The 12,776-nt window shown below is 48.7% G+C and overlaps 1 protein-coding gene across 2 annotated transcripts in view; it reads left to right on the forward strand.

The window, feature by feature from the left end:
* Positions 1-12,776, forward strand: part of smc4 (structural maintenance of chromosomes 4) — a 44,499-nt gene that overhangs the window by 18,233 nt on the left and 13,490 nt on the right. For both annotated transcript variants that reach the window (XM_062553349.1, XM_062553350.1), the window contains 9 exons: positions 171-321; positions 1,785-1,949; positions 3,250-3,483; positions 5,461-5,646; positions 6,995-7,156; positions 7,380-7,605; positions 9,109-9,194; positions 9,659-9,811; positions 12,017-12,143. In XM_062553349.1, coding sequence (XP_062409333.1) covers positions 171-321; positions 1,785-1,949; positions 3,250-3,483; positions 5,461-5,646; positions 6,995-7,156; positions 7,380-7,605; positions 9,109-9,194; positions 9,659-9,811; positions 12,017-12,143 — 1,490 coding nt within the window. The remainder of the gene's footprint in view (positions 1-170; positions 322-1,784; positions 1,950-3,249; positions 3,484-5,460; positions 5,647-6,994; positions 7,157-7,379; positions 7,606-9,108; positions 9,195-9,658; positions 9,812-12,016; positions 12,144-12,776) is intronic.

Raw genomic sequence — 12,776 nt, forward strand, 5'->3', positions numbered from 1 at the left:
ATGATATTTACAACGGCATCGAACGCGATTCAGCCAATCACAATCAAGGACCGGAACTATCCGTTTTAGAAATGTGTGTGTGTGTGTGTGTGCAGGAGGCTGTGTGTGGTGTGTACTGAAAGGTGTGTGTGTGTGTGTGTGTGTGTGTGTGTGTGTGTGTGTGTGTGCAGGAAGCTGGGCAAGGTGACCAAGTACATCGAGAGCCAGAAGGAGAAGTTCACCCAGCTGGACCTGCAGGACGTGGAGGTGCGGGAGAAGCTCAAGCACTGCAAGAGCAAGACCAAGAAGCTGGACAAGCAGCTGCACAAGGACCAGGAGAAGGTGCGTGGGTGTGTGTGTGTGTGTGTGTGTGTGTGCGTGCGTGTGTGCGGGAGAAGCTCAAGCACTGCAAGAGCAAGACCAAGAAGCTGGACAAGCAGCTGCACAAGGACCAGGAGAAGGTGCGTGGGTGGGCGTGCGTGCGTGCGTGCGCATCTGTCGTGTGTGTGTGTGTGTGTGTGTGTGTGCGTGCGTGCGTGTGTGTGTGTGTGTCTTTCATGTGTGCATCTTGTGTGTGTCGCGTGTGTGTGCTCTATTCCTGCAGCCCGTCCTCTCTGGTCCCTGGCTAATCACGGCCTTCCCAGTGTGTGTGCCACGCAGCACGGCTTAATAATCTCTTAACTAATGAATCTGGCATCAGACAAAGGCACACTCTTCTCTTCAGATCCACTTCCAGCAAAAGCAGCTGCTGCTCCCTCCCAATCCAAAAAACTCAACCCAAAATCTTCCAATATTGACACAAAAAAATAAATAAATAAATAAATGTAACTTGTTTCTCTCAGCTCTAGAGTAGTAAATGAGTGAAATTTGTAAAGTTAACGCATATTTATTTTATTTTTTTTTACTGGAGGCCGTCACAGGCGTATGAAGCTTGTAAAGGTTCTGCTCCACAGATGAAAGTATTCAGAGGGCCATTTTGCAGGAAATGCCTGGCCTGTGTGTACGGCTGCTCGGGCCGTAGTACCCCGGGCCGGCCTCTGGAGGGAGCTCCTGGGCCTGCTCTGTAGGACTCTGTAGCTGTTCTGGGCGAATCTGGCTCCCGAGCTGCTCTTGGACGGCAAGCCAACTTGTAAAAAGTAACCAGAGCTATTCTTAGCCGACACTTATATTAATTAGCCCACTTTCGTTTCTGCCCACGTTTACATCCCCTTACAAAAGTGTGAGTTTTTTTTTTCCTTTCTCTCTCTCTTTCTCTTTCTTTATTTCTCTCTCTATCCCTCTCTCTCTCAGCTGCCATCTGTTACACAAAACAGTTGTGGCTCACAAAATGCCTTTAAATAGCACTTCTAGTAACCGTGATGGTTAATTACAACTGAGTCCTGGACCACTTCTGGACTATAACCCAGGCCCAGAACTCGGCTCTGCTAAGGGTCAATCAGAAATGCCCCATCTTTGCCACTGAGAAGCACCATGGCCTGTTGCGTTAGCCCATGACGTGTGTGTGTGTGACAGTGAGAGAGAGAGACGTGTCTTGGCTGGTACTAATGTAAGGCTGTGTGTGTGATTTGTCCGGGCTGGTACTGATGTGTGTGTATGTGATGTGTTTTGGCTGGTACTAATGTAAGAGTGTGTGTGTGTGATGTGTCTTGACTGATACTAATGTAAGAGTGTGTGTGTGTGTGTGTGACATGTCTGGGCTGGTACTAATGTAAGAGTGTGTGTGTGTGTGTGTGTGTGTGTGTGTGTGTGTGACGTGTCTGGGCTGGTACTAATGTAAGCCTATCTCTCTGTGTGTGTGTGTGCAGCTGGAGGAGGTGAAGAACATCCCGGCGAGCAGCGAGAAGATCATCTCGGAGGCGGCGGAGCGGAAGGAGGTGCTGGAGGCCCAGAAGCTGAAGGAGGAGGAGAAGCTGGCGCTGGTCATGGAGAGCCTGAAGGAGGAGACCAAGGGCCTGCAGCAGGACAAGGAGGTGTGTGTGTGTGTGTGTGTGTGTGTGTGTGTGTGTGTGTGTGTGTGTGTGTGTGTGTGTGTGTGTGTGTGTGTGTGTGTGTGTGTGTGTGTGTGTGTGTGTGTGTGTGTGTGTGTGTGTGTGTGTGTGTGTGTGTGTGTGTGTGTGTGTGTGTGTGTGTGTGTGTGTGTGTGTGTGTGTGTGTGTGTGTGTGTGTGTGTGTGTGTGTGTGTGTGTGTGTGTGTGTGTGTGTGTGTGTGTGTGTGTGTGTGTGCGTGCGTGCGTGCGTGCGTGCGTGCGTGCGTGCTTCACTCATCAGGTCTTGTCTTGACTCATCACATGTAACATGATGTTGTCAAATTAGGCAAGTAAGGCCGGTGCTATTAATCAAACAATCAATCAAATTTAATCATCAAGTATGATTTCCAACAATTATGAAATATTAGTTATTTATTATGCAGCCGTACTGACAAGATGTTCGTCATTGCTCTTTCCCCCGCTGTTCAAAGTGTCTTTATTTATCAAAGATTATTTATTTATATGTGAATAAATCCACAATGATTCTAGACTGCATCCATTGTAGCAGCAATCCGGGCAAAGAGGCGAGAACAAGGCCAGAGTGATGCCAAGCCATTTTTCATACAAATGTTAAAATGATGAAAACGCTTCTTTCTTTGAGTCCATGTCTCCCCCACATGCTCTTACAACCCTTTGGCATGTACTGTAGCAGAGTCATTTTCAGTCAGAACTAACATCAAGAGAAGGAGAAAATCAACATTCAAACAATCAACACAAATCAGTATTTGCCAGGGGTATGAATCATTTTGTTCCTAGCTGTACATGTGTGTGTATTGTGTGTGTACACGTGTACACACGTTTGACCCCATTGTAGGGAGTTTTTCCTCGCTCCTGTCACTCATGGGCTCTCTCTGAATGTTTAACACTCTTTAAAGCGCCATGAGACACGTGTGATGTTTCACACCAATGCAAACGAACCGAACTAAGAGCATTTGGTTCGAATGGATCGTTTAGTGTGCAACAACTTCTGTTGGTGTGAAAGCACCCTTTAAGTAAAAATTGGAATGTTTTTGGTGGCTCTCCCCCATAAAGACGGAAGAGCGGGAGCTGATGATGTTGAATCATTTTGTTCCTAACTGTACATGTTCACACACACACACACACACACGTTTGAGCCCATGTTTTGGGGTCTCTCCCCCATAAAGACGTACAGTCAGCTCCCGCTCTTTCATGTTCACACACACACACACACACACACACACACACGTTTGAGCCCATGTTTTGGCGTCTCTCCCCCTTGCAGACGAAGGAGCGGGAGCTGATGGAGCTGAGTAAGGAGGTGAACGAGACGCGCTCGCGCATGGACGTGGCCCAGTCGGAGCTGGACATCTACCTGAGCCAGCACAAGACGGCGCTCACGCAGCTCCACCAGGCCAAGGACACCATGCAGGGCTCCGCCGACACGCTCAAGGAGAGGAGGGCCGCCATCAAGGACCTGGAGGTCAAGATCCCACAGTGCCAGCAGCAACTCAAGAAGGTGTGTGTGTGTGTGTGTGTGTTTAAGCAAAGCTTAAAGCAGTGGTTCTCAAACTTTTTCTTTCATTCCCCACTTTGATCAAGCATGGCTTTCCCGAGCCCCACCTGTCCATCATCGCTCTAAGAAAGTATAGGTCAAGCTCGGAATTGTCACATTTATAATGTCACTTGCTAAATATACATCAGTAACCAATAACAGTTAGGCTAGGCCTACTACAGATAAATATCAGTTCAAAAATAGAGAAAATAAAAATCTAAATCAATGACCAATAACGTCAGTTTTTTGTCATTGACAAGGTGTCAATCCTTGCTTCAAAAAAAGCTAATTTCCAAAATTACAGCAAAAGGGCCAACTATATGCTACCATTGTGTTAGAAATGAAGTTCAACACTCTCACAACCTCGTTCAAAATCTTATTCAGGTCAAGCCTTGACGCGAGCGCTTCCCTGAATGAAACAGTCCGTCTGTTGCGCATCGGGCACTACCTCTTTATCACGACGATAGCATTTCTTGTACCTGCTATCGTCTGTGCGCCAACCGAGCAAAGTCCCTCACAGTTTTCCCATTTGATGTCCTGTTCTGCGAGGTATACTAATTGTTGAGATCAATGTTGAATAGTTCATCTGCAGTGGCCCTACTTTTGGCATAGGCTACTCGCAGAATAGAATATCTGCGGCCGCTGTCAAGTTAACAAAGCGGACATAAGCAATAAATAAACCACCTTTGTAAAGTCAGTGGCCTTGTCCACTTGCAAGGCAAAACATAAGTGTTTGCGTTTGTCATGCAGTTGTTCTTCGAGATCGCAGAACAGCAATTGTGTCGTCGGACAGATAGCCAAGATATCCTTCAATTTCACTGCGCTCGTCTCGAACATGAACGCTTTTTTTTGTTTCCGCTGCAATTAAAATTCCGACGTCAATCATTTTTTTCGGACTACGGTTCCAGGACAGACTAACATTTTCATCTGGTCAATGATAGGCCTACAAGACTCTAGATTACCTCGTTTGTGTTCGTTTTGTGAGATGAAGGTGCATTCTCGTAATTATCAATAAAGGAAGGCACAGGCTAGCCTACAGATTAAAAAGAAATCTCCGTTTTTTCACGTCAGCTCGCGCCCCACCTGGCATGTCTCTGCACCCCACTAGTGGGGCGCGCCCCACAGTTTGAGAAACGCTGGCTTAAAGCAACACTATAGAGTTTTTCGTACCTTAAAATAATGTTTCCAAAATCATTTCAGCAGGTCATCAACTTGTTACAGGGTGAACGGCACTTCTGCCTTCACTTCGCAGCCCTCTATCAGCTATAACCGCACTATGTAACTTTACCAGATCGGGTAGCGTACATGTAGTTCGATGAAATGAGACATCAGAAACTACAAATTTGACTTAATTGCTTCAATGTCGCAATACATCATACTTTCATAAAATCGTGCAACATACACGCTATATCTATACTGAAGGCTACTCTACCTCGTCTGTGGATATCGTTATTTGCTGGATGAACAAATAGTGTGCGTGTGAGTCAGTGTGACGGAGGAAAGTGCTTTAGTGTTGCTTTAAAACACTCGTAGATGCAATTGTAATAATAGATGCATACTCTACTAATAGTCCCTCATATCAGCAGGCCCATACTCCACTAATAGTCCCTGATATCAGCAGGCCCATACTCTACTAATAGTCCCTCATATCAGCAGGCCCATACTCCACTAATAGTCCCTGATATCAGCAGGCCCATACTCTACTAATAGTCCCTCATATCAGCAGGCCCATACTCCACTAATAGTCCCTGATATCAGCAGGCCCATACTCTACTAATAGTCCCTCATATCAGCAGGCCCATACTCCACTAATAGTCCCTCACATCAGCTGAGCCTGACTGTATGTCTCTATCTTTCTGTGTGTGTGTGTGTGTGTGTGTGTGTGTGTGTGTGTGTGTGTGTGTGTGTGTGTGTGTGTGTGTGTGTGTCTGTGTCCCTCAGGATGAGCAGGAGCTGGAGCAGGTGAGCCAGGCGGACGGGCAGGTGCAGGCGTCTCTGCGGGACATGCGTCAGAAGGTGGAGGAGGCCAAGAGCTCGCTCTCCTCCAACCGCAGCCGCGGCAAGGTGCTGGACGCCCTCATGCAGCAGAAGAGGAGCGGACACATCCCCGGCATCCTGGGGCGCCTGGTGAGTGTGTGCTCTCACACACACACACACACACACACACACACACACACAGGCGAAATACACCACCAGCATCCAGGTACACACACTAATACTGGAGAAGTACACCGCCGGCATCCAGGTACACACACACACACACACACACACACACACACACACACACACACACACACACACATGTAAATGTGATTGATATTCAGCAGACGTAGTTAATGTAAAGCAGCAGCGGGTTAAGGACTCAAACCCATGCAGCTGCTCTAGCGCAAAGTTCAGAGGTCAAAAAGAAGGGAGTACACCAGGCATCAGGCAAAATGACTTTCCATGGAGGCATCACGCTGAGCCCAGTGCTGCAGGTCGCAGAGCTGATCCCTGGCAGTCACGAGAGCCCTCCTGCCCCGTGCGGCCGCAGATGCCCCTTTCTCATTTGACGGAGCCCCGGCTTTGCCAATGCCATGCCACGCGCCGCGTGCTGTGCCCCCGGGGCCACACACACACACACACACACACACACACACACACACACACACCTCCTTGTCCACGCGCTGTGCCCCCAGGGGCGTCCATGCTCCCGCACAGCGCTGGAGCAGCGGAATGAATCGCGGAGAGCAGGCGCAGCTCCTCCCATGGCCCAGAGGGCACTGGGACACACGCTCCGCCACCACACACACACACACACACACACACGCACAGGAGGGGTTATCACACACACACACACACACACACACGCGCAGGAGGTGTTATCACTCACACACACACACACACACACGCACAGGAGGGGTTATCACACACACACACACACACACACACACGCGCAGGAGGGGTTATCACACACACACACACACGCGCGCAGGAGGTGTTATCACTCACACACACACACACGCACGCACAGGAGGGGTTCTGAAAGGCTGCATGGCGTGTACTGCGCTGCATATATGAGTGCTGCTGGAGGCTGTTCTGTTATTAATGTTCTCCTCTAATATTGTGTAGCTCTGGAGCTGCTGATCTCACTCTGGGCTCTTATTATGGTCTGGCCAGAGTTGTGTTGTGTTGGTGTTCCCTCCCTGGCCTTTTATTATGGTCTGAATGGCCATATGGCCGAATTGTGTTGTCATACAGTGCTAGACTTTTGTTATGGTTTCTGGGCCACAGTTGTGTTGTCGTACAGGGTGCGCTTCCCAAAACCATAGTTGCTAACCTGCTAACCTGTTGCTAACCTGCTGGTTGGCAATGGGAAATTGCATTGTAATCAGTAATGTTGCTAACTGAGTTTGCAGCTATGCTTGTGGGCAAGGCTCCCCAGGTGGTGCCCGCTCTCTAACGCTCTGTGGTCCTGCGTTGTGTCTGTCGTCAGGGCGACCTGGGGGCCATCGACGAGAAGTACGACATCGCCATCTCCTCCAGCTGCGGCGCTCTGGACAACATCCTGGTGGACACCATCGACACGGCGCAGAAGTGTGTGACCTTCCTCAAGGCACAGAACATCGGCGTGGCCACCTTCATCGGCCTGGACAAGGTGGGGAGCAACAGTGTGTTTGTGTAGTCTGCTGTGTTTGAAAGTGTGTGTGTGTGTGTGTGTGTTTGAGTAGACAGCACTCGTGCATTGCCAAATCAGTGTCTCTCCCTCACACACACACACACACACACACAGGACTATAAAATGGTGCTGAACCAAAATTACTTTCTGCCATTTACTTGCCGTTCACTGACTCCCTTGACGTTTGACCTTTGACCCTCAGATGAAGGTGTGGGAGGCGAAGATGGGCGCCATTGCGACCCCGGAGAGCATCCCGCGCCTGTTCGACATGGTGGCGGTGAAGGAGGAGGCGGTGCGGCCGGCGTTCTACTTCGCCCTGCGCGACACGCTGGTGGCCAGAGACCTGGAGCAGGCCACCAAGGTCGCCTTCCACAAGGACAAGCGCTGGAGGGTCGTCACCATGCAGGGCCAGATCATTGAGCAAGCCGGTAGGGAGCTGTGTGTGTGTGTGTGTGTGTGTCTTCGTCTTCGTGTGTGTGTGTCTCTTTGTGTGTGTGCACACACGTCAGGGGCCATTCAGGGGCAACCGACAGGCATGCAAACTCCTCACCTTTCGGCGAAATTCGCCGTTTTGAATAAAAAATAGGTGACTTACATGGTTCGTGCAGATCCGATGAGAAAATATTTAGGGGGGGGGGGGTCAAGGTGAATTGAATTTACAACTGAGTTTAGAAATCATGCGCAGACGCTAACGCATCTTGAGGTGTTTCTAGAGCCGCATTTAAAACGTGTCTGATCAGCAAGGGATGTGAATGTAGCCCCTATGCGTTTAATAAACATTAGTGGAAGCTAATGTTGACAAAGACGCAACGCGAACAGAACGCGCACGCCAAGTATAGCCTCTGTTGTGAGCGCAGATAGATGCGTCTGAGATGTCAGGTGGAATATGATTCTGGCGAGAAGAGATGCCGAGGGATTTCACAGGTGGGCTAGTTAAAACTTTCAACTTCTATTAGAAAAAGACGCTGAGATTATGTAGCAAAGCATAGGTTGTTTTCTTCTAATGATGAAAGTTCGCGAAATTAGACAAACATGTAGGCTAGACATAACGAGTTCTTTTGATGAAGAATGCGTGCAGTTTGAACCTGGTTTGGTCCAACAAATATTCAGACTTTTCCTTATTCTGATAGTGTCCATTAGGCCTATGAAATCATCAGAAATGTGTAATAAGTACATAATAAGTACATAAGCACAGAGAAAGAGAGAGATAGTAAGAAAGAAAGAAAGCGTGTCCCTCACACTTTTGAAGATTTCGGAGAAGAGTCTCACCTTTTTCACCCCTGACCAGTTTGCATGCCTGAACCGAACTCGTCCACTGCTATCATCAACCCAACCGTCCGCACCTCAAACCAAGAATATCCTTCAATACTATATATATCTATGGTGTGAACCCTTATTCATGTTCTAATTCTAAGTGTGGTCAGCATCAGAACCCTGTGTGGCTTATTCAGGTTCTGATTCTAAGTGTGGTTCTGATTCTAAGTGTGGTCAGCATCAGACTGGCACAGAAGCATCAGAGGCTGTCCAGTGAGCGTCACAAGTTGATGTGCAGTAATTCACTGAGTTCATGAAAAGGCGCTGACGAGAGTCCAAATGGGTTTGTTTCTGTGCATATTTCGTTAAAGGCTTTATTGGTTTGAGTCTTTAGCTCATTTAAACGTGGCTTTGAGGCTGTTCAGATTTATTTGACAGTGCAGCTGCGTTCTTCTATTTGACTACATATGGAAGTGGCCCAAATCAGAATTTGGGGGGGGAAAAGTCAGATTTACACTGGTATTAAAAAACCATCAGATCTGTGTCTCATTAACTGAAGAACCAGGCCTGTTGATATGAACGCAACCATACAGACGTGCTTCCTCAGCCTGTGGCAGAGTAGGAGCCATTGCGTTGTAGTACCTGCCACTCACCCCCACCCCCATCTCCACCCCCAGGTACCATGACTGGTGGAGGTAGCCGTGTGATGAGGGGAAAGATGGGCTCCTCCATCGGCTCAGACAGCCAGATCAGCCAGAAGGAGGTGAGCAGTCACACACACATGCACACCTTACACAGCACAGTTTAACCACACACACACACACACACACACACACACACACACACACACACACACCTTACACAGCACAGTTTAACCACACGCACACACACACACCTTACACAGCACAGTTTAACAACAACTATAGGTCAACGTAGTAATCAAGACTGTACACTGGTATGTGGTCAAATGACAATTACGATGCTTAATAAAGTGAACTCTGTGTGTGTGTGTGTGTGTGTCTCTTTGTGTCTGTGATCTCTGTCTGTGTGTGTGTGTGTGTGTGTGTGTGTGTGTGTGTGTGTGTGTGTGTGTGTGTGTGTGTGTGTGTGTGTGTGTGTGTGTGTGTGTGTGTGTGTGTGTGTGTGTGTGTGTGTGTGTGTGTGTGTGTGTGTGTGTGTGTGTGTGTGTGTGTGTGTGTGTGTGTGTGTGTGTGTGTGTGTGCGCAGCTGGACCGCATGGAGAGCGCTCTGCGGGAGCAGCAGAGCCAGAGGCAGGAATATCAGCAGCAGCGGCAGCAACTGGAGGAGAAGGTGCATCGCCAGAGACAGCAGCTCAGAGACATGAAGAACACCCTGGAGAAATACACCGCCAGCATCCAGGTACACACACACACACACACACACACACACACACACACACACACACACACACACACACACACACACACACACACACACACACACACACACACACACACACACACACACAGCTCAGAGACATGAAGAACACCCTGGAGAAATACACCGCCAGCATCCAGGTACACACACACACACACACACACACACACACACACACACACACACACACACACACACACACACACACACACACACACACACACACAGCTCAGAGACATGAAGAACACCCTGGAGAAATACACCGCCAGCATCCAGGTACACACACACACACACACACACACACACACACACACACACACACACACACACACACACACACTGCTCAGAGACATGAAGAACACCCTGGAGAAATACACCGCCAGCATCCAGGTACACACACACACACACACACACACACACACACACACACACACACACACACACACACACACACACACACACACACACACACACACAGCTCAGAGACATGAAGAACACCCTGGAGAAATACACCGCCAGCATCCAGGTACACACACACACACACACACACACACACACACACACACACACACACACACACACACACACACACACACACACACACTGCTCAGAGACATGAAGAACACCCTGGAGAAATACACCGCCAGCATCCAGGTACACACACACACACACACACACACACACACACACACACACACACACACACACACACACACACACACACACACACACACACACACACACAGCTCAGAGACATGAAGAACACCCTGGAGAAATACACCGCCAGCATCCAGGTACACACACACACACACACACACACACACACACACACACACACACACACACACACACACACACACACACACTGCTCAGAGACATGAAGAACACCCTGGAGAAATACACCGCCAGCATCCAGGTACACACACACACACACACACACACACACACACACACACACACACACACACACACACACACACACACACACACACACACACACACACACACACACACACACACACACACACACACACAGCTCAGAGACATGAAGAACACCCTGGAGAAATACACCGCCAGCATCCAGGTACACACACACACACACACACACACACACACACACACACACACACACACACACACACACACACACACACAGCTCAGAGACATGAAGAACACCCTGGAGAAATACACCGCCAGCATCCAGGTACACACACACACACACACACACACACACACACACACACACACACACACACACACAGCTCAGAGACATGAAAAACACCCTGGAGAAATACACCGCCAGCATCCAGACACACACACACACACACACACACACACACACACACACACACACACACACACACACACAGCTCAGAGACATGAAAAACACCCTGGAGAAATACACCGCCAGCATCCAGACACACACACACACACACACACACACACACACACACACACACACACACACACACACACACACACACTGCTCAGAGACATGAAGAACACCCTGGAGAAATACACCGCCAGCATCCAGGTACACACACACACACACACACACACACACACACACACACACACACACACACACACTGCTCAGAGACATGAAGAACACCCTGGAGAAATACACCGCCAGCATCCAGGTACACACACACACACACACACACACACACACACACACACACACACACACACACACTGCTCAGAGACATGAAGAACACCCTGGAGAAATACACCGCCAGCATCCAGGTACACACACACACACACACACACACACACACACACACACACACACACACACACACACACACAGCTCAGAGACATGAAGAACACCCTGGAGAAATACACCGCCAGCATCCAGGTACACGCACACACACACACTAACACTTGAGAAATACACTGCCAGCATCCAGGTACAAGTATACACACACACACACACAATCAACACTGGAGAAATAGTCATCATCCATGTAAGCCATCTTACAGGTGTGTACACACACACACCTCGTACAGGTGTACATGCTCACACACCTCATACAGATGTACACGCTCACACACCTCGTACAAGTGTACACGCTCACACACACCCCTAGCTCTACAGATCGTACAGGTGTACACACACACACACACACACACACACACACCTGGTACAGGTGCACACGCCCACACCCCTGTGCTGGTGCTCTGCAGGGTCTGGCGGAGCAGGAGCTTCTCCTGAAGTCCCAGATCAAGAAGCTGGAAGCTGCCGTCATCGCCGCTGCACCTGACAAGGCCACACAGAAGAAGATGGAGAAGCAGCTGGAGGCCTTCAAAAAAGGTGTGTGTGTGTGTGTGTGTGTGTGTGTGTGTGTGTGTGTGTGTGCGTGATAGATCAACTCCCAGGTTGCTATGGAGAGGCTTTCCCTTATGTTAGTAATTTTTGATTAACACTAGAAGCGCCAAGCACCGGTCATTTGACCGCTGACGCGTATTACTAGAAGCGCCGTGTAGGTTTGACCTAGATATACCTAGAACGGCCGGGCTGCGGTCATTTGACCGCAGTGATTACAAAAAAAAAAAAATCTTTTCACTCGATTCAATTCCAGGACCCTACGTTCACGACTTTTCCTAAATATGCGTGTTTTGTCACCCAGAATTTTTACATGACCAAAAGCACACCGGTACAAGCTAGTTTAGAGCTATTTTGCGCTCACTTATGTGACAACACTATGTTGTCTCGCGTTCGGCCATGTTTGTCCAGGCTGCTATTCTCTTTTCTCACAGCAGATGTCGCAAGGGTTTCCTGTCAGTCGGGCATGAGAATGATATTTTACCATAAAACATATAGTTTATATATGTGCAATATGAATTAGGCCTATATATGTGATTTATTTTAATAACTATTTTTCATTTACATGGCATAGTCTATGGAGGCGATTTACAGTGGTAAAATGCGAGTTTGTTTTGAAAA

Source organism: Sardina pilchardus, chromosome 13 (assembly GCF_963854185.1).
Source record: "Sardina pilchardus chromosome 13, fSarPil1.1, whole genome shotgun sequence".
Lineage (NCBI taxonomy): Eukaryota > Metazoa > Chordata > Actinopteri > Clupeiformes > Clupeidae > Sardina > Sardina pilchardus.